This window comes from Aythya ferina (assembly GCF_964211825.1).
Source record: "Aythya ferina genome assembly, chromosome: 2".
NCBI lineage: Eukaryota > Metazoa > Chordata > Aves > Anseriformes > Anatidae > Aythya > Aythya ferina.
Window position 1 is genome coordinate 41,839,792 of NC_140297.1, and position 21,440 is coordinate 41,861,231.

Here is a 21,440-nt window from a genome sequence, read left to right on the forward strand (position 1 = left end):
TTTTCATTTTGGACCCCTGCGCAGAATTCAGCTGTGACTTTAATTCATCTGCCATCCCTGCTTCTCATCATGTTCCTTATGCGTTTCTTTAATCTATTTACTGCACAAGTGTTTATTCATTGCTCTGTTGCAGTTTTTTTCTGACCCTCTCTGTCTCCATGTGGGAGGGGTGAAAGACTGGGGCTGCTCAAAGGCCTGGGAGCTCTGGAGGGGATTTAATCTGTCTGGGGAGCTCAGCGGAGCAGATATTAAAAGCTAAACCTGCTCGTAGATCATAGTATTAAAAGGTATTATGGGAAGCATGTATACAAAATGAACGGTTTTTAAGTCTTCCTAAAATGTTAACCTTCCATTGTGAGCATGCATACATATTCTAGCCATAATTAATACATTTCACGGATGTTGGTGATCTGGGTGTAATGATCCCTGAGAGTCAGTAAGGAGCAGAAAATGTAGCAGCGACCAGCCTGCCGGGAAGCATTGCCTCGAACACCGAGGTGCCAGAAATACTTGCTAGAGAAGCCAATTTCTATCGTAGCAAAGTTCTTCGTAGAAAATAATTGATAAAATAAAATCTACAATTGTTCATGAGTATGATCCTATTGTGTAGTTTCTGTAATTGTACAGAATTACATTATAGAGCAGGACTGCTCTGCCAGGTTTACCTGGGTGTTACTTCAGTTAATGCATCGCTTGTATTCATTTGTTTTCTAATTCTGTTGTGGAAATGAGTAAATTGTGCAACCTGTTCAGTCTCATTGCAATAAGACTTTCAAACATCTTCTACTAGATTGTATTTAATTTTCCCATTACAAACCCTAGATTAAAGCAGAACCCAAGCAATTAGAAAATAAACAAGGCGTGTACTTGAGAGAAAATCACTTAATCTGCACTCTGTAAGCCTGAAAAACTCTCCGTCATCTACCATGTCGCAGCTGAAATCTTCCCTTCAAAATATCGCAGAGTTCCTGAAAGGGTTGTGAGGCATTGGAACAGGCTGCCCAGGGAAGTGGTGGAGTCACCATCCCTGGAAGTTTTCAAAAGACGCTTAGATATAGAGCTTAGGGATATGGTTTAGTGGAGGGCTGTTAGCGTTAGGTTGGAGGTTGGACTCGATGACCTTGAGGTCTCTTCCAACCTAGAAATTCTGTGATTCTGTGATTCTGTGATGTGTCAAATTTACAAAAGCAAAAATATTCAGTTAGGTTTAGAAAACTAAAAGTATATAATTTGTATCTCAGCGGGTTAACATGAAAGTACAAGAAACGCAGTTAAATACAAATATAAATGCCTTCAACACCTCACCAAGTCTAAGACAGACAAAGATGTTCAGAAATATAACACAGTACCATAATACAGGTTCTTTCTTTTACCTAAAGTTTTCCAGCTCAACAACTTCAGTTGATTCTTGCCACTGACCATGAGGGTTTTGTCCATTGCTTTTGACATTTTGCAGGTATCTTGTTATGCTGGATTGACCATTTTGGAAACCTACAGCTGGAAGCTAAGGAAGAAAACCAGGGTACTCATGAGACAAAGAGTTGGTTTTAACGGTTTTACAAGAATTTTAACATGAAAAAATACCTTTTCTCAAGTTCTGGCTTGAACTATAGACACTGTTAAACTTTCCATCCATAACTGCCATTGTAAAATACACACACAAAAACACATCATGCGATAAAAAAAAAAAAAAAAAAACAAAGTGGACACTGATGCAAAGCAAGGCTGGAAAACATGTGTGGAGACATAAAATATAAGGAATAGTACCTTTTCAAGTTTATAATAGTAAAGCTTGAGAAAATCTGCAACATATACTCATTTTCTGTTTCTTACCTGTCTCAATTCTGTGAGTTGAGGTGAAGATTTTACTGTCCTAGAAGCTTTAGGCACTGATATTTATGCCCTGAAGACTTTTAGCTGAAGTGTTATTCTCCAAAGACAAATTGTTTATGGTTAAAATGCTGATTTTTTAAAAATTTTTTGTACTTTATTACTCTTCACCATGTCATAACTAATAAATCTATTAACCTTCCTTCTTGTGAAATTGTGGAAGGGTGTGGAGTAAATCTGTGAGGGTAACTGACTGTGTGTGTTAATAGCTGGATACAACCCGCTTGAGATACTGACGTAAAGTAGTTGTTTTTCCTGTTTAAATAAAGATTATGGCAGAGTAGGATGGGAGTTGGCTCAGTTTCATTCTTTCACCCTTTCTGAGTAGGATTTGCCCCACAGAGAAGCACTAATATTGCAGGCAGAGGTGGGGGGGGGCCACCACATCCACTACACAAGGTTTTAGTAACTTTTCATCATAATAGAGCACAATATCGTAAGTATCTGCCACAAACCATAATCACTATTATTTATAATTATACAATTCTTCAGGATGTTTAATTATAGTTATTGAAAAATACCTGCTGTTTGCTTGACAGAACATTTAAGAGGGACTGAAGTCTTTTAAGATCAGAATAATCCCTAGAATAAAACAAAATAGCATAAATATATGTTAATAGCTACATAAACGTATTTCTTAAGAGTAAAGAAGGTCAGCAAACAACAATACCACTGACAGAAAATAAAGTTTTCTGGTGTTTAGTGTCCTCGTTTTACATGGAGAAGAATTTATAGCTTCTCCAGAATGTGTTAAATCAACAAAGGTGTAAATAAACTTCGTGACCAGAGTAACAGTTGTCATGTTTATACTGCATTTCAAATTAAAGCATTCTGCTTTGGCAGCTAGTGCAAATTCCACGTGGGTCCTGCTGAAGTTTAAACAAAGACGTCAGATACTATACCTCACAGAAATCCCATGAGGCTTTTTGTCTGTAGCTTTTTCTATGCTCTTCAGCTTTTTGTCCTGATCAGGCATTGTATGTATCATTGTCATCATTGCACGACTAAGAACTCATTTCCTTAAAAATAAAGTAGATCAGGGTTATATTACTGCAGCATTAAGCAACACATCTACTCACAGAACTAACAGAAATGACTAGGAAAAAAAAAAAAAAACAGCTCTACCATTTTTGCAACACAAAACATTAGGCATTACATGAAGATACTCTTTAGAATTTCAGATATTAACAAGTAAGTAATAAATCTCATATACAGAAGCCTTAGTTTCCCTACACATTTTTGGTGAGGGTAAATAATACCAGCTGTCTTGCTATTGCACTTCATTTTTATTAGGCTTTTTCTTCTTATTTTTACCATTATTTTTCACCATGGATTGGCTATTGATGTTACAGCAGTGCTCACAGGCTGACATCGAGGTTGTATCTTACAAGTTGTTGTCCAGGCAACAAAGAAGATAATGGTTTTATCACCTAATTACAAAAGGTGGATCAAGGGTAGAAAAAGGAGGTATCTGACAAATAAATGAGATGCACACATCATGCAGTCTAGGAAAGAACCACAGAAATTTTCAGCAGAGGTTGGAATCCAGGTCTTATGAATTTCAGCTGGATGCCTTATTCCAACAGCACCCAGCTTTCCTTGCAGTGGGACGTATAGCTTATTTCAGTAGATGAACAGAGATGTAATGGATGGCCCTGTAAGGGCCACTACCACACATTAGATCCACTGCAGACAAACATTGTTTATTTGCATCAGATTCAGTAGGTCTGACTTCCAAGAAAAAAAGAAGGATAAGTATCACTTACTGGACAGGATCAGTACCGCTGTGTGAAATCCTTTCTAGTTGTTTTACTATTCACTAAACAGACTGGATGTTCCCTGTCGTGTGTTTAACAGGACATCTCTTTGAAATCCTATAGCCGTCTTTTCTCTTTGTGCAGTGTAGAGTAATGCAATTGGTTTTTATTCCTCTTTCTCATAAAGTCGAAGATGATGACAACCAGGATGGAAACATGCATGGTAAACAATCAGAAGCTGCTGTTTCCCTCCTGAAAATTAGAGCTGTTTTCCCAATTATACGTTCTCACATCAGGAACAGAACTACACAAAAAGCAACTGCTGACAATATGAACTCATGCACTCAGGGAAGTGTCCTGTAAGCTCAGCTCATCCGCTCCTGCTGTATTGCACAAGCCTTTATCCTATCACCAGTAATCACACATAGAATCATTGATGTGGATCCCCAAGAAATTCCTCCACTCTCCTCCAATATACAAACTATATCTTCTCTGTCTTAACCCTCATCACTCCATAGCTTGTCCCCAAGTACAAGGGCAGGGAAAATGCACACAACAGAGCATTTGTCTGTGAGGCTTAAAGTGTTGGTGCCCTTCTGCTTTCCTGCAGATATAAGCCAACGTAACTGCCAGCTGCGGTGAAAACGACAGCCCCTGTCCCCTCCCAAGTTCAGCCACTCCTCTCCACTTCTTCAGCTTACCAGCCCCAAACCTGTGCCAGTTTAGAGAACTAAACAGGAAGAAAACTGTATAAGTCTGTTTGTATGGTTAGTTTTCTACAAATTTAGCTGTTACAGTGGCCCAATGAACATCTCTGCTGACAAGGCAGAGGGCAGGAGTGCACGGCTGCAGAAGGTGGAGAGAAGAGCAGAAAATCCTTTCATCGGTAGCCAGTCCTGAAATCAGGTGGGTGTACTGGCACCATGCCCTTGGCAAGGGGTTACCAAAGGAACAACCCCTTGTTTTCCTTGTACCAGCCATAAACCTGAGAGAAAACAGACATGAAAAATTTCCTTACCAATTCACACAGTGACTTGACTTTCCTGAATCGCTAAGTAAGTTCCCACCCATGTGTTTCTTCTTTACTTGTGCCAAACGAAATTTCCATGGAGCCAGGCTATTAACTATCTTATTAACTGTGCTCCAGCTATTAAGCCAGCCCCATGAGTAATGCATAAGAAACAAACCAAACAACACTTGCACTTTATTCAGGTAGTGCCAGAAAAAGATTGAGATCATGCAACTTTTATAAACAACAGAAACACATTAAGGAAAATAACTCTACAGTGTGGAGTCTTATTCAATTCCATTTAAAACAATGAAATGAGAGCAATATTAATTAATTCATTTTAAAAGGTAATAATTACGTTTAATTATTTACGTTAACTCAATTACAAAGGAAGAGAGATGCATTCTGATAGTGCTGGCGTGCAGGATAGGACAAGAAATGTTCCAGGAACCCTGACAGAACGAACTCACATGATGAGAAACAGGAGACAAAGGAATTACCGCAACAGATTTGATCTGTGGCCCAGTCTAGTATCTGTCTCAGATGACACAAGCACATAAAGCTTCAGAAGGTGAAAAGAAACCCCAAAATAAACAAAAACACAAAGACACATTGGAGGATAAATCGACCTCCACAAACTACAGCGCAACGCTTAGAAACTTGCTTTAAGAAAATGATATGTTATGGCCTTTATAATCTTTATTAGCAATAACCAGTGGATGTAAGTAACAGATACAAACAGCTTTGTAAGCTAACTAGCTGCTTGTTTGACCTTGAACTCCTTTCTTAATCACTCCAGGGGCCGAGTTCCACTACCTAATTATATACAGCAGTTGAACTGGCTTAAGCTGGATAAAGAAGCAACAGATACGTTATATCTTGGCTTTAGTAAGACTTTTGATGCTGTTCCTAGATAGGAATGTATCTAAGCTGGGTGAGATCAGATGAAAAATCACTCAAAAGAGCAGTTATCGACATGTTATCGTCAAAACAGAAAAGTGTTTCGAGTAACGGTCAAATGACGTCAGAGGAAGATCAAAGATGACAAAAAAGGTTCCCAAGATGTACTTCTCCTCCTCCAAGCAGATGAAACCGAAGGCAGCTCTGGAGCACTTACCCCCTTGCTCTCGCAGAGCACGTCAGAAGCATCAGCACCAGCCCAGGGAATTCCTGGCTGGTGAGCACGCACAGGCAGCGTCTGAAGAGCTTCGTGTGTGTTTAATCAACTTACTTGTTTTATTAACTGAACCCATATGGAAATCTGCAAGTTTACTACACATGAAAACCTCCATACGCATATATTTACCTCTTGAGTTTTGTTTTATCCCTTCTTTGGAGATTAATTAGGATCCAATATGAGGCTCCCGTTTTGCCAGCGGATAAGAATACTCAAGCCGCTGGTTTTTGTTCACTTTCTCTCCGCAAGGCAGCAGTTTAAGGGAGCCATAAACGGCCGGGTCTATTCCCAAATTCTTATCCCCACGCAGCGTGTCTGTGGACTGTTTTCCAGATCATGACCTGCACCCTCAGAGTCCGCCCATCCTCCCCACCCTAACCCCTCAGCGGCCCCCTCCGAGCCCTGACGGAGATCAGGTCAACCCGCTGCCCCCCTCACCTGCCAGCCCCCGCTCCCGGCCGCTGCCAGGCTTCTCCGGTCCCACCCCGCGGCCAATCGCATCCCGCCTTCTTGGCAAGGAACGGTTCGGTGGCCAACCGCGAAGGGCGATGCTGCGAAGTGCCCGCTGCCCTAGCGACCCGCCGACGCCGGCCGCCGTTGCCATGGGCACGCGGACGCCGCTGGCCCTGACATGGCTGCCGCGGCCGCAGCCCGGCCCGCAATAAAAACGGCAAAAGCCCTCAGATTTATTGTTCGGTTGATTTTTATTGCTTTTACCAACTGTCCGAAACATTACAAAAGATAATTTTATTCTACCAGTAATTAAAACAATAAAGGCTGGATCTTTCACATCAAAGACAAGTCTGAGAGTCGTGTTTTCTACAGGAACTGAATAGCGAGCGGTTCTATGTTTGGAATAATGTTGTCACTGGCTTTGGATTTTGTTAAAATAAAAAAGCATCATTGTAATTAGAAAAACAGTCATAAAAATTTGAACCGTACAGTTATCACATTTCAAATAATCAGCGTTAAGATCAAAATCGTAGTTCAGCTACAGATGCTGAAACCATGGAAGACCCAGTTGCGCAGGAGTATCAGCAACAATAGAAAGAAACCCATTATAAATCATGTGTCTTGTTGATAAATCATCATTTAGAAAAGTACTGATTTTCAAACTCAGTCATTATTCCAAATAAACGTCAACAGATACTAAATTCAATATGAAAGTGTCTTTAGATTAACTTCAACGACAACTAAGAACTTCCTATAAGTTTTCACTAAAAAGTTACAAAATAAAATTGACTTAAAATTCTAAGCAATTTGCTTTGTATTTATAGCACTACTTTTACACTGACTCAAAGCTGTGTGCTTCTAGTCTTAAAATCTGCTGTAAAATAAATTACTGTTGGTATAAACAAAGTATTTCACACGTTTGTACTGTACTTGATAATGAATTTGAACTAGATGAGTAATTAAAACATTACTAATCACATACAGCAAAATGAAAACTAAAATCATAGCGATGCTCATCTAACAGACTACATTTCTGACCCAAAAATCATGAACCATTTATCTTCTGATTTACAGTATGTATGTACAAGATAACTCTTTAAAATGGTGCAGGCTCTGTGACATGACAATTTGTTACAGATATATTTTACAACAAGTTGAACCTGTCTTTGCAAAGGGCACAAATTAGGAAGCTACCATATAAAGACAAAGATAGAGGTGAAGTAGATGAAAAGTTATTGGAGAGCTTTCGTTACATATAGAAAAAATGGCCAACACATTTGGTTGAAAAATCCCACTAGGGCACCAAATTCTATCCTAACAGGCTTTACGACGACAAACTTGGCAATTTGGAACATTTCACTAAATAACAATGTAAGATGTCCTGTTACAGCTGCAAAATTAATCTAGGAAGAAAGTATAATGAACTTGGGCATATGTAAACAGAATGGAATCGTAATACACATGAAAAGTACTAAAGAGTTTTGTAGAACATTGTTTAAACAGGAGACTGCATTTTCTCTGAAATATTTTAGATGATAATTTAAATGGAGTGGTCAAAATTAAGACCTACACTTTATGTAAACATTCATATTTATAAATAAATTAGAAAAAAAAAAAAAGGAAAAAAAAAAAAAAAAAAACAGGGACTTCCTGAGGTGGCTCTGCAGCCAGATACACAGTAGCACTAAGCTCCATTCCGGGAAACCAAGGCATCTAAAAAAAGTGCAGGGTTGTTTATTTTCCTCTAACTGTTGGAATGGAAATATATTGGCTTAATTTTTATAGGGCTTAATCCCTATGAAAGAATCAATGCACAGTATTTATCACTGTTCTTTTGTACCCATTAAGGCAAAACATAAATCTACATATGGTATGTTAATTATATCATTAGCTGTTTTACTTTAATACTATGCACAATTTTAAAGCAGAAGTGGTGTAAAATGAGCAGCAAATTACTTAACCATAAGTTATCAATGGGTTTTTTATGCACTTAATACCAGGTCTTCTTATATTTGTGTGGGGTGGGAAAAGTGCAAGCATAACATACTACTAACAAAGAACACTGAAACTAAAGGTCACTGTAAACTGCTTTGCAAGTCATAGTACTTCTGGCACTGATTTAAATGTCTACAGAATTAATGAAGAAATACTGTGTGGACTTTTTTATTATTATTATTATTATTATTATTAATCCACTAGAGAAAAGCCCACTTCTTTTAATATTGTCCCAAACTTAAATTTTCAGAAGAAGACAGATAAAAGATGTGCAGCACCAGGAAACCCTGATTTCTGGCATTAAAGAGTTAAAAATCTAAGAGGCTTATACTAATTTTTGGGTGGTCTTTGGAAATCACTGTAGGGCTGTGAACATGAAGTATAAAATACTAACAGGAAGACTTGTACATGAGTAGTGTACTGTGGATAACACTATGTAAACTGCTTAAAATAGCATTTTCCCACTTTCACCAGGAACTAACTAACAGTCAACAACTGTGGTTTACTTTTTTTTTTTTCTTTTTGATAACGCTAAAGTTTTGGAAAACCATCTGCCATACTTTTATTGCATCTCAGTTTGACTAGACGGAAAGCATAGGTATTTTCTGACAGAAAACATACTCAAGGTAAGGCACAAGCTACACTACTATATCTAAGGAAAAAGGAGCATCAATACAGGCCATACACAGTATTAGTCAAATTTGTAATGCAGACCTCACTTTTTTTTCCCTGACCTGAGCCTTCATCATGACAGTTTGGGTAGGACTACTCATATTGCTGTACGTTATGATTTTCAATAAACTGCCTTATCAATTCAGCCAAATGGAAAAGAACATCAACAACAACAACTACATTATATGTAAAGCAAAAGGTAACAGTGCGTGTAACTTAAAAGCTGTTTTTAAATATTTCCACTTATTCTCACTGATTGGTTTATTTTGTAATATACAATCATCTTCTGTCCAAGTGTCAATTCTCTGAAGAGCACCAGAATTCCACCTTAAATGGTGTTTTCAGATGAACTCTGCCCTCTTCCAAAATCTTCTCCTTTTGCTTTTGTTGAGAATTTTACCATGCAGCCCATGGTAAAACTCCCAACTTTCCTAAAAACAGAATTAAGCAAGCAGCCATAGTCTCGGTTTGAAATTCGCACAGATCCCAATTAAAGCCATTTTAACACATCCAGAAAGGGCTGGTATCACTTCAGAAGATAGACCATTTCAGGAAATAAAGTCAAGAAACTAAGGCATAAGGCAAAAAGAAAAAAAAAATAATGGACACTGCAGCAGGTAAGCAATCAAGATTTTCATTTACACATAAAATTCTCATTTGAGATATTATAATGCTAAACACTAGACCTTGAAAATAAGTACAATAAAATGCACTGACTGCATTTTTATCGGTGAGCCCCCAAAAATCCCCTTTACTTTAATAAATGAATATTTATTTTTTCAATTCTTCTAACATGATAAAATTTTATACTAATTAAAATAAATAAAATGTTTAAAATTAAGTTGATGTACTATCATATATGCCCTTTACAATGGAGAAGATCAGAACTGTACAAACAAATACCACAAGCAATTTGTAATCCATAAAATAATACTGATTTTAAACCTATCACAGAATTAAACCATGGCAAATTTAATCAAATACACAGTGAATTTTAAAATGAATTAAGCAAGAAAAATATTTTGATGAGGACAAGAAATACTCTGAAATGTCAGTCTTACAGTTGAGTATATCAGGTTTTCAAAGTCAGTGGAAAATGTAAAAACAGGAAAACAATTCAAGAGTGCTAGTGTAGCAAGTATGTATGACTTCCTATAGACCAAATTGCTGTCTGTAAATCCAATTTATATTGTGTAAACATGGAGTTTCCAGAATGGCAAATACTGACTTGGGATTGTAATTATAGTTACTGTACTCATACTGCTACTGAATGACAATGAAAAATCAAGAGTGTATTTTAAAAAATAGTAGCAGAACAGAATATTTACATATGTTTTAAGGATTGATTAGCCACCTGACTTACGGCTCTAGGCCATGTCTATAAAATGAGAGTGACAGAATCCAAATAACATTAGCATGTAGTGGAGACATAAAACACAGTAGTTCATGTTAACAGCACATTAATAGTTGATCTATGAAATCACAAAAAAATAATACCCTGCAAAAACAAGCAGTAATTTCCTGCACAGAAAACAAACTTCCGTAGCGCACATTATAAACAGAGGTATTGCAAAATTCTAAGCAATGTGGACCAGTAATCATCAGCAAAAGCTGACTTAACTTTTATGCACATACTGATTATTGAAAATAATATGCATTCATTACAATCTTCCTATTTAAAAATTAAAATAAAATTTCCGATAAAATAAATAGCTGAAGTGTGATTACCACTCATCTGACTTGTAGGAAAATCTTCTCCTTATGTAAGCATATCTACAGTGCCCTAAACAATGGCAGAATTAAATACATATTACTTAAATTGGAAATCACACTTCAATGGTGTAATACCCTACAGTGATATATACACACGCACAAATACACACAATTAATTCCCCTTGGTTCAGTTCTATAAAGATGTTTCAGCATCCACGTATTTCACAACAGGTGCATCTTCCACATTTATTTTCACACTTTCTGGCTTCTCAGGGCTGTTGAAAGCAAAGATGATCATTTGAGATATGGTTCACATTACTAAAGGTTGCTTATCAAACATTTCATACGTAACAGTCAACACAGCACTTTATTCAAGTATATTTCTTACACAGCAAAGATGATATTTCAATCAGGTTTAATTTGTAGACACCAACCCAGGTACCAGTGTACCAGACCCTACCAGTGTACCAGTGAAAGTGCTGGACTTACCTTTTATTCCCACTGGCGTTTGTAATATTTAGGAACAAACAATTCCCAAGCTCGTACACAGTCTAATAAAACTTCTAGAAACCCTAAACCCAGAGTAGCATACAGTTGTATTAAGCAAATTAAGAGTAGCTTTAAAACTATAATAATACATTTAACATAACAACTAGAATTCCTTAGACATTGTTTAACTTCAGCATAGAAAGAAAAAATTAAGTTAAAATTCAAGTTCCCTGCAAGTGAAAAGTAAATGCAAATCTATAAACCATGTATGCTCATTTTTTGAGATATATTTCAAGAAATACGAGCTATTAGCTGCTGAACACAAGACAGTAGTTAGAAAATGCGTGAGTAATTATAGCTACCTCAGGTTAGCTCTGGTTACTTTGGCATTCTCAGAATTCATGGAAAGAGCCTTCCACTGTGCAGTTTTGGCCATTTCGTCTGATATGTTTACAATTGAGGGATCAACGCTAAAGAACAAACATACTTTCTGGTTAGTATTCAATACCTTGCAACAGCATTATACTTATTGTCACTCATCAATTACATCAGTTGTGCCTTTTTTCAATATTTACGCAGCCACAAGTTGAATTCACCACTTAGAAAAGTATTTAAACAAAAATTTGAAAAAGTTTAACTCGCTTGTGCAGCCTTAATCACGTATCATAAAGCAGTTTCTCACATAGATATCACTACAAGATTGTGACCATCTCTTTTCTAAATAATCTGTAACTTCAGAAAACTATTTAGAATGTTCAGGAAAAATGAAATTAATCATACTGTTCTGCTAATGCTTTCATAGATCAGAATTATTTTAGGCAGTTTCAAGGAAATAATCTAGTGCTAAAAAATAGATGTTAAAAAAAAAAAATCTGAAACTGGTAATTCAATTGAGGTTAAAAAGTACTAAGAATCTATAAATCTCAGTATCTGGACCTTTTCATTTTACCTCCTGCAGAAGTTCAGCCTCACAGGTGGTAAGCTTTTAAAATCCATGAACTTCACACATTTACATGTAAAGATGACTTTGGTATTGCCTGTAGGTATTTTGTTCTGTTCCACACTCAAGCTTCAGAATCTACCCCAGAGGATAAGATCTTTCAAATTCTTCAAATCAGCACAGAAAAATTTCAAAGTTTGTGTGTTTTTGTTTGATTTTGTTTTTCTTGTTTTTTAAACTCAGGAATCCCCACACAATGCAAGACAGTAAAATATATAGTAAATACATAAGCACACAGTTGGTGAAATCATAGTTCTATTGTGAGAGTAATTAGCATCTCGATTTAAAACAAAATGCTTTAGTGCCATTGTCATTTGAGTTGCTGAAGTTGGATTAAGCCTGCTCTTAATGTAGTCAACAGGACTCAGCAGGAATATCTATCTATCCCCCAAATCTGCCTGTTCCCAACCCAGGTCAGGATAGACCTCTAAAGCCCAATTTTTTAACCTAGGCACCCTTAATACTAGAGAGGGAAAAAAAAAAGCTGACAAGCTATTTATCTATCACATCTTCCAGGTGTGTTGGCAGCTGTAGAATACCTTGCTACTAATCATAACACTTCAGTAGTAAGAGAAATACATACTGAGGCAAAATTCCTTCTACTGCTGGAAGAACCTTTTAATCTGTGAAATTCTAGTACTTCCTTTTCTGGAAGAGAATTGATAACCCCCACTGCACTCACATTTATGTTAAGAAAATAGTCTTCTTAAGCAACAAGGCTACCTGTAAAACATTTGGTTTTTAGAAATTACAGACTTTAGCCCTCACTTAAATAAACCATCAAAGAACTGCACACTTAGACTTTGTCTGAAAAATCCAAGTGGCTGGTAAATATATGGCTCAACTGATGCTATTAGTTGTATTTCATGCATAGTAGCACGCAAGTACTCCATGAAAACTGACCAAGGAAGCTTCTTCACCTTGAGTACAGCTGGTTGAAATTGAGTCATCTGATCTGTTCAAGATGGTCATGTAAATTTATCATTAAGATGCAGTTTTAAAGAAGAAAAAAATAAACCAAAAAAAATGCCACTTTAACACCATGAGATACACCTTAATACTTCCTAATCAAGGAAGAGTGACAAGCTTGGGGAAAAAAATTAAACTTATACACAACTAACTCAGCATAAAGCAAATTATGTTATTTGATACAAAACCTTTTAAAAAGTCCTGCATTTTATTATACCTGTATTTTAGGGTTTTTACGGGAAAATTCAAGACATTTCCTTCTCCATATTGAAGGTGTACGCTTTCATTGTCCCCTGTCTGAAGCATTCTCTCTGCTTCCTGTAAATTTCAAGTAAACATTTGATAAAATTAGTCATGTAGCAGAGATAAAACAATTTTCACACTGACAATGTATTTCAATAGGGGCATGGGGGCTCCCTGTAGGTACTGTAATTCAAGCAAGAGATCTAGTTATGACCTCCTTTGTTATTACAAACATGTAAAAAGTAACACCCTCTTCCCCAGTTTAAGTTTAAGGAATTCAACTTGTTGGTGTACAGTTAGTGGAGACTTTTATGGAGAAATTATGCAAGTGCATTATTACTGACTAGCAGTTGTTTTTAACTACCACTCCGCACACAAACACAAGCAGAATGTCCCTTATATGGTAAACATCTTTGTCTCTACTTTAAGCAGAGTAGATCCCTACTCCACTGTGTTTCTCTCTCATCCATTACCCACCTTCACACCTGATGAAAAACAAAGACAACAACATTTTGTGCCAAGAACTGGTTCTTTCTAAACCGTTTGCTAATTTTCATCACAGGGAGTCATAACTCATAATAGCATCCTCAAAATAGTAACTTTCCTTAATTGCCAGTAATTGTTCTCTATCATTAAATCTCATTAGTGGAGAACTTCAAAACGTATGTTTGGTTATAAAGTCATATGCTCATGGCACTTAAAATCCTTTGTGTCATTAAGCATTTTCTAATGATTTATAACATGCTCAATTTGAGTGGTTTTACACTTACTGCCTTCTCTTTTTTCTTTTTGTCGTCTTCTTTCTTCTTTTTACTTTCTGGCATAAGATCATCAAGCCAGCTAAGCTCTCTTTTGGTGAAACATAAATCCATGAGCTTGCGAATGAACACTAATGCTAGAACCTTAAGGGAATCATAAACAGAATAATTTATATTAAACTACTGAAATTAAGAAAAATGCACATGCACTTCTAGTACATTCAGTATTTTTAACTGCAGCCTTTTTTTTTTTTTTTACTAATACTAGTTTTTACCTTACTGAAAAGTTGGATCATTTCCCCTTTGTAGCTTTTTACAGCTGAATAACGTATTTTTCAAGAAATTAAAAATCTTCATATAAAAAAAAAGTCTTAATGTTTCAAAAGTGAACAACTACTGAAGTTCTTTTGTTTCTTTTCCACCCACTCCCTTCCCTCTTAAGGTAGTAACACATTCTGGGGAGATACCGGATGATGATGCACACGCTCTTGGCAAATGATTAACTTGTAGAACAGATAACTTACCATCATAGGGAAAACAACAGCAGCTGCAGAGGCTTTAATTACCCACAACAGAACAAGACAAGTGAGCTGAATAACTGTAAAGATATGGACCTTCCAGAGTGGTACGTAACGTAGATATATCAGGTCAGGTTGATGTTTGGCAGGCATTCCAAACAGTTTTATACGGTCAAAAAACTGCATTGAAAAACAAAAACATCCTTCAGTTAATGATTTTCTTCCTCTCCAAAACAAAACAAACATTTTAGGACACTCCAGAAAGATAAATTTATCCCAACTGAAATACTAACAAAGGACACTGAAAATTCAAGGAGGTGTGGTTGGGGGCTGTTTTGTTTTCCTCTTAACCATTAGTACTAGGACATTTTAAGAGTATTTCAGAAAATTTGTTGTTCAGCTACACTACTAAAATAATAAACGTAAAACAAATGAGAAGTGAAGACAGTGGCCACTCAACATGACAGGAAATGATCCTACATCCTTAGGATATTATCCTACATCCTACTCTGAAAATAAATATTGGCTTATGTTATTGATGATTCTTTTCTTGCAGTGGTAAAAACAAATTGTTCCTTAAAATCGGATTTTACCTGAATGCCTTTTAATGAAGAAACTCCCATGTAGAGAAAGACACCATACAAAACTGGCATTGGAATAAACTGCAGAAGAAAAAGCACCAGTTACTTGCAGAATCAACACGATACACCATTGCAGTCTATATTAGTGAAATACATTAACTGTTTTTATGTTGTATTTTACCTATATGAAAAAATTGTACACACTGAGGCTCTATTTATAGAGAGAATAAACGCAGCAGTCAACAGCAAAGAAAAAAAAAAAAAAGCTGGGAGGTGGTGAAGGTCCTGTGTTCTTCCCATAGATCTAATACTAAAGTGTGTCATTGTGATTTTAAAAAAAAAAAATAGTAAGAATGGACAGTCTAGACTGAACATTTTCTAGGTTGCTACCAATATTTCTATTAATGCTAAGGATGTTGGTTTAGGTTCCTACTTGATAGGAAGTGTACTGAGACTACCAGCTTCATGAAACTGCCATATGAAGCTTGCTGTATTTTCTTCTCCCCCCTCACTAAGCTGGTGTTTCAGGATCTGCTGAAGCAAAAAAGAAACCATATCTAGTGATCTATAAAAATCTATTCATTTTTCAAGGCTAAATATTTCTCCAGTAGTAAGATTTAAACTGATCTTCCTAAGATAATGAAGTTGTTCACTAATTTTAGTGGCAGTTCCATCAAGCCTCTGCAGCCTACCGAAAGCAGACGAGCCTTGCTTTGCTCCCAAATTCATGAAAGATCTGAATAAAGGACAGTCAGGATGTAATTGGAAGCCTTAATAAAAACTGCTGCTATCAAGACTGAACAAAAGCCTTTATCGAAACTTAAAATAGCGTGCAATAAAACTATGCCTTAGGGATTTATTACTGTGTGTGTATATATAGAAGATGGTGTCTTCATCATGAGCTATGTAATTTGACGTGCTAGTACTTCTTCAGCATTAACTTCTGCATTAAATCAGCATATATCAGCACATGGAACAAAAACACAGCAGCTTAAAAATTCAAGCCTTTCTCTTATTTCTTGGTTTTGAACAATAACAGCTATTTACAGTGAAAAAGAAAAGTATTTCAGAGTGACTTGTAGTAATCCCATTCCTATTACACTGGATCCCACAGCAAATTAAAGTATTAGTTTCCAAGAATCAGTTGTTAAAAAGTGCAATAAATATCAGGCTTCAACAATCAGCACCTTTACTTAGTGCTTTTGAGCAACAATAAATCTATTTTAATATTTCTGCTTTTGGTTCTGGCAGTTTCCATTATACAGCTCAGCTCTTGGTAGCTTTTCTACCAGAGATTGTCTCATCTGAGTATATATATTTTAAATACTGCTTTATTTTATTCTGATCTCTATGGTCTTTAACAAGCATAAATGATCAGTTATTAAAAATTTATAATATGTAGTTCTAACAATAAACTATAGCTGTGTGTTCATAGATCTATTTCCTCCCATTACCCAATCTAATCTTAAACAGCCATTAGAAGCTACCTTTTTGTGATATGAGTTGTGATCTATCTTCTACAAAATTCTTCACAGGTATTGGTAATTATGCAATTCTATACCACAACTGCTATTTTGACAAATGTTTTCTATTTATTTCTCTCCTAACTACTGAAGTCAGCACAACAAAACAGAAGTGAAACTTATTTTACTCTTATCTGAGCAAAAAGCTTACTGAACTGATACAAATTCAGAGGCAAAGTGTCAGCTGAGGCCACAATTTGACCTGCAGAATCTCTTATTACACCATGATGCTGTGTAAGGTCATCTCAACACTTTAAACCTCAAAGGCAGTTTAAAAAGCTGGAAAATAAAGAAAAGTGAGCAATGTCATTTCTGATGATCACTTCTAGTACTGTGTGTTTCTGCTTCTTTGGCCATATTACATTACTTCTGTTCAAGTGACTTTATTACTCTCTCAATTTTTAAAAAAGATTGCTAGCAGGAAAATTTGGTAACATGGACAAAGATTCTTCTCTGCTCACTACACTTCTAGCTTGCTCAGTTTTCTTGCATCTTCCTCCGTTGTTTCTATTCAACTAACTCAATAACAAGTCTAGATATGTTTTACTTAACATAATAAAACTTGGTAACGTCACAAAAAATAGATCACAAAAGGAAAGCACAAAGAACAAAAAAAAATATGAGGATAAACTCTTTTACCTTTAACACAGAGGTCATGAACACTGAAAGACCCATGAGGACAAAAATCATCAATCCTGTCACTCGCTGCTCCCGGATTCCCAAAAACTTTGGTTGCTCTCCTGGTGCAGAGCATTCAGATTCAACTTTCAGGCTGTTAACATGACTTATGGACAGGACAGTTGCTGCGACAAACCATGGTAAGCCCATGATAGAACATACACCCAACATAACACCAACCATGAACAGATCAAGATGATAACCACAGCCTTTCTGTAAAATTAAGCAAAGAAATGAATCATTTGATAAAGTTTCTATTTATACTATACAAGATTTATAAACATAGTTGATAAATAACTTATTACTAAAAAAGTTAAAGACATTGGAAGGGCCAAAAAAATTAGAGTTGTTCTTTGCATTAGTCGATATGTATGTTTATATAGCAGCTGCTGGTAATGTTTCACAGACTTAAAGAATTAACCTACATGTAAATTAAAATAAACTCAACTTACAAAAAATTAGAGTTTTGTGAAAATGGATAGACTTTTACCTTCAGTTTATGCTCTTTTCTGTTTATAATAACAGCTGTTATTTGTTGATCCATGAAAATGAGAATCGTACAGAGTAAGGCAGGAACCGCAGCTATCAGCAATGTCCACCAAGGATTGCCTCCAAGAGGATCTATGAACCATCCTCGGTCTTTTCTCGTGGGCTGATAAAATAAATAAGAATTAATTCACTAAAACTTCAGATTTTATTGCAACAAACATTAGCTGCAATGAACAGGTCAGTAGTCTTATTAAACATGAGCTTAGATTTTTCTTCCCGTAGCTTTGATAAAAATACCGACTAGCTGTTAAACATGAACAGCTTGAATGAAAACATGAGACTTAAATGAAAAAAATTAAAATAATCCATTGCATTCATTGACTTCTGCACATTTGCACAAAAGGATACATCCTTTTCAGTGATACTACAATGTAAAGCATAGTGGTTTATTTCAGGAGAGACATACGCTCAGAAAAGAAGAGAGATTAACAACTACAATTTAAATAAAAAAAGATAAAATCCTCTTTCAATTCAATTCCATTGTTCTATTGCCTATAAAACTGCAAGAATTAAAAAAGTTTATTTTAAAAGGTTTTGTTTCTTACTTCAAATTTCTCTGGAACATGAAGCTTAGGAGAAGGTACTCCTACAAGATAGTCAATCAAAACCATGATTACAATGGTCAGAAATACTGCAAAGTCACTGATGGTAGAACGCACCTATAAAGAAAAGATCTGTTAACTCTTGCTGTTTCATCGTTACAATTGGCACATATAGAAAGAGAATTTTCTTCCCTATGAATAGTGAAGTCTATTTATATTCTACTACACCACTGAATATTATGTTTATTTCCTTTTTTATATTTTAGCTGCCTGCCAGAATAGCATGAAGTTGGAAAAGCTCAGTATTCTCTACAACTGTTGATCTGATGATCTCATCTAAATTTAACTACCACAAAGAAACAAACTGCTCCAAATTAACTCATTTCTCATCTTTGTCCTCTGGCCTACTAAGAGGATGGGCCATCACAGCTAGTCTCTTGTACCTTCATTCAGTAAAACCACTGAATTGTTCTCAAAGATGACTTTCTTAAGCATTAGGAACACGCTGTAGGTATAAGTTGAAGTTCAGAGAAAAATCTACCCCCTTTATTTTGGCTAGTAGAAACAAGTCCAAGGATAACCACTAAATTTTAATCATTATATTAACATCTGTTAGAAATAGTCATTCCCTCAGGAACCACTCAGAACTCTTCTGACATCATCAGCTTAGAGAAAGCAATCAGTTGTTCTGTATGACTAGATGAGAGGGAATTGTGTGAAAATAATCACTCCAGATGATACCTGACAATACCTACTAATATGGAAAGACAAACACTTAGGTGTTCTAATGTTTAGAGTAAAAGAAATTCAGTTCTGAAAATTCTACTCTTCTTTCTTGTAACAAAATTCTAAAATGTCTTAATTTTCTGAATTATTAACTAATTTTATTTTTAATCGCTTTTCTGTCTTAAAAAATGTGGTTAAAGCTGTTCTCTCAGCTTTGTTCTTTGTTCTCTCAGAACAAAGTTCTGAAGCAAAATAAAAAAAAAAAACTCTAAGTTACACTGATCTATTTAGTACAAAATAACAGTCATATCTAGTTACCTTAGTTGGGAAATAGCGTTTGGTCTTGAATTGCTTAAGGAAAGAGGAGAGGAAAAACGTTGTAAAGAATAGTATGACAGACCAAAAGAGAACATCTGGAATATATGGTCCATGATGGCCACAAGCTGATCCATGAAACACACCATGAAATTCTAAACATTCCTGCAAAGACAGAAAATCCTTAAATTTCTAGTCATGTACAGTATTCAACCTATTTTTTTTTAACCCTACCAATAGAAAACACACACGAAAATGTCCACAATATCCAAAAGGAGGTTCCTCCTTTCCTCCATCAACACCTCATCCTGAAATGCCAAAAGTTTGTGTACTGTCAGTTGCGGAAGAGCCACTGTAACAATTACTCATTTCAGAATTCCAAAGATGCCCCAACATTCATCTTTTATGTTCAACTCATTTCTATTCTATTTCTCGAAGCACCACAAGACTGAATGCGTAAATGAGTTTAGTTGAGGACTAAATCCAGGAAAGCAGACTACTCAACATCAACTTTCAATTTAATGAACATAAACATGAGATCTCCCCAGTTTCTCCCACGTCTTTAGTCTCGAGTTTGTTTTGTCCTCGTATGGTTAAAAAAAAAAAAAAAAAGAAAAAAAAAAGCATTCTTTCAAAATGAGATTAACCAAATTGGTAGAAATAAAGTAAAAGTAAATAAAATAAAATAAAAAACAGAAATGAGTGAAATAAATAAAAAAAAATAACATCCTTAGATAACCCCTACCCAAAAGGCTCAGTGAAATGCCAACTGAATAATTAAAAGCAGACACAAAGTACCAGGAATGAACAAGCCAATTAAGCAAATAGCTGGAAGGAGCAGTCTAGTCCTTACACAGGCTTTTTTTTTTTTTTTTTTTTTTTTTTTTTTTGAAGTAACCTATTAAAAAAGTTCTCCCCATTAACTACCAATTTTGATTGTAAGCACCACAAAATCTTGGATCAGTCCTACCCATAGGAAGAAAAAAATGTTCAAGAAAAAAAGGATATAAAATAAACAAATAAATCTAAAGTATTTATAACAAATTACCTTCTGGGTAGAAGGCAAAAATTGCCTTCCTAGGTAATTATGGCAGACTAGGAGCCATTGCTAGTATGTAGAAAATACTACAGCTAAAACTCTAGTACTACACTGAGGCTTTTAATAGTGTTTTTGCTGTACAGAACACATCCTAATTTCACTGTGAGCCTCTAGGCTCAGACACAAGAAGTGCCCAGACACAGGTATCTTAATTTTATATATTCTGAGAAGGCTTAAGGAGACATACAATGCTAGCAAATACAGTGCAAAATCTACAGCAGATCTAAATCATACAAGATGTGGGCGTAGTCCAGGTGCTAGGGTGCAAGGGTAAACAGATGTGGCTGAAAATATCAAGTTCAGAAAGTAATGCTTTAAGGCTTAGTCTTTCTAACAGCCCTCCCATCTTTTTTTAACCTTCAGTTTTCCAAACAATCAATTTTTAGGTACTTGCTCACTTCACCTCTGTTGTGAGTTTTATACCAATATCTAACATTAACTTAAGAAATGTGTCTGCTGGCATATTTTAACTTCAAGTTCCGCCTTCACGTCTTATAAAAATATTTATCCATCCTTTGCAGAAAACTGAAAGAAAGTATATCCCCTGTTTATTCATCTCATCACATTCACCTGCACTTCAGAAAGAAGACTGCTCTGTCTACCAGTATTGAAGTGGCTACCTCAAGGCAGCCATTTAAGACACTACAATTTAATGTCATTTAATGTCACTTATCTAAAACAGTACAATGACTGCTTAAAAACATTATTGGAGGAATAAAAGTATTCAAAATACATTTTTTTTAAGAAATCACTCCTTGCTCAAAGTGAGAAAGAAACCAGATGA

The 21,440-nt window shown here is 35.8% G+C and overlaps 2 protein-coding genes across 7 annotated transcripts in view; both read right to left on the minus strand.

The window, feature by feature from the left end:
- Window positions 1-6,121, minus strand: part of NEK10 (NIMA related kinase 10) — a 103,066-nt gene extending 96,945 nt beyond the window's left edge. Inside the window, exons 1-4 of the mRNA XM_084508487.1 lie at window positions 5,963-6,121; window positions 2,793-2,909; window positions 2,412-2,472; window positions 1,374-1,504 (exon numbers count right to left, since the gene is read on the minus strand). Of these exons, the coding sequence (XP_084364613.1) occupies window positions 1,374-1,504; window positions 2,412-2,472; window positions 2,793-2,887 (287 nt within the window). The 5' untranslated portion in view covers window positions 2,888-2,909; window positions 5,963-6,121. The remainder of the gene's footprint in view (window positions 1-1,373; window positions 1,505-2,411; window positions 2,473-2,792; window positions 2,910-5,962) is intronic.
- Window positions 6,122-6,518: 397 nt separating this feature from the next.
- The window catches only part of SLC4A7 (solute carrier family 4 member 7), an 89,065-nt gene continuing 74,143 nt past the window's right edge, over window positions 6,519-21,440 (minus strand). For all 6 annotated transcript variants that reach the window (XM_084508927.1, XM_084508929.1, XM_084508932.1 and 3 more), the window contains 10 exons: window positions 19,561-19,722; window positions 18,520-18,633; window positions 17,916-18,077; window positions 17,387-17,638; window positions 15,237-15,305; window positions 14,650-14,823; window positions 14,138-14,269; window positions 13,342-13,442; window positions 11,518-11,625; window positions 6,519-10,941 (listed from right to left, as the gene is read on the minus strand). In XM_084508927.1, the coding sequence (XP_084365053.1) occupies window positions 10,860-10,941; window positions 11,518-11,625; window positions 13,342-13,442; window positions 14,138-14,269; window positions 14,650-14,823; window positions 15,237-15,305; window positions 17,387-17,638; window positions 17,916-18,077; window positions 18,520-18,633; window positions 19,561-19,722 (1,356 nt within the window). In that variant the 3' untranslated portion in view covers window positions 6,519-10,859. The remainder of the gene's footprint in view (window positions 10,942-11,517; window positions 11,626-13,341; window positions 13,443-14,137; window positions 14,270-14,649; window positions 14,824-15,236; window positions 15,306-17,386; window positions 17,639-17,915; window positions 18,078-18,519; window positions 18,634-19,560; window positions 19,723-21,440) is intronic.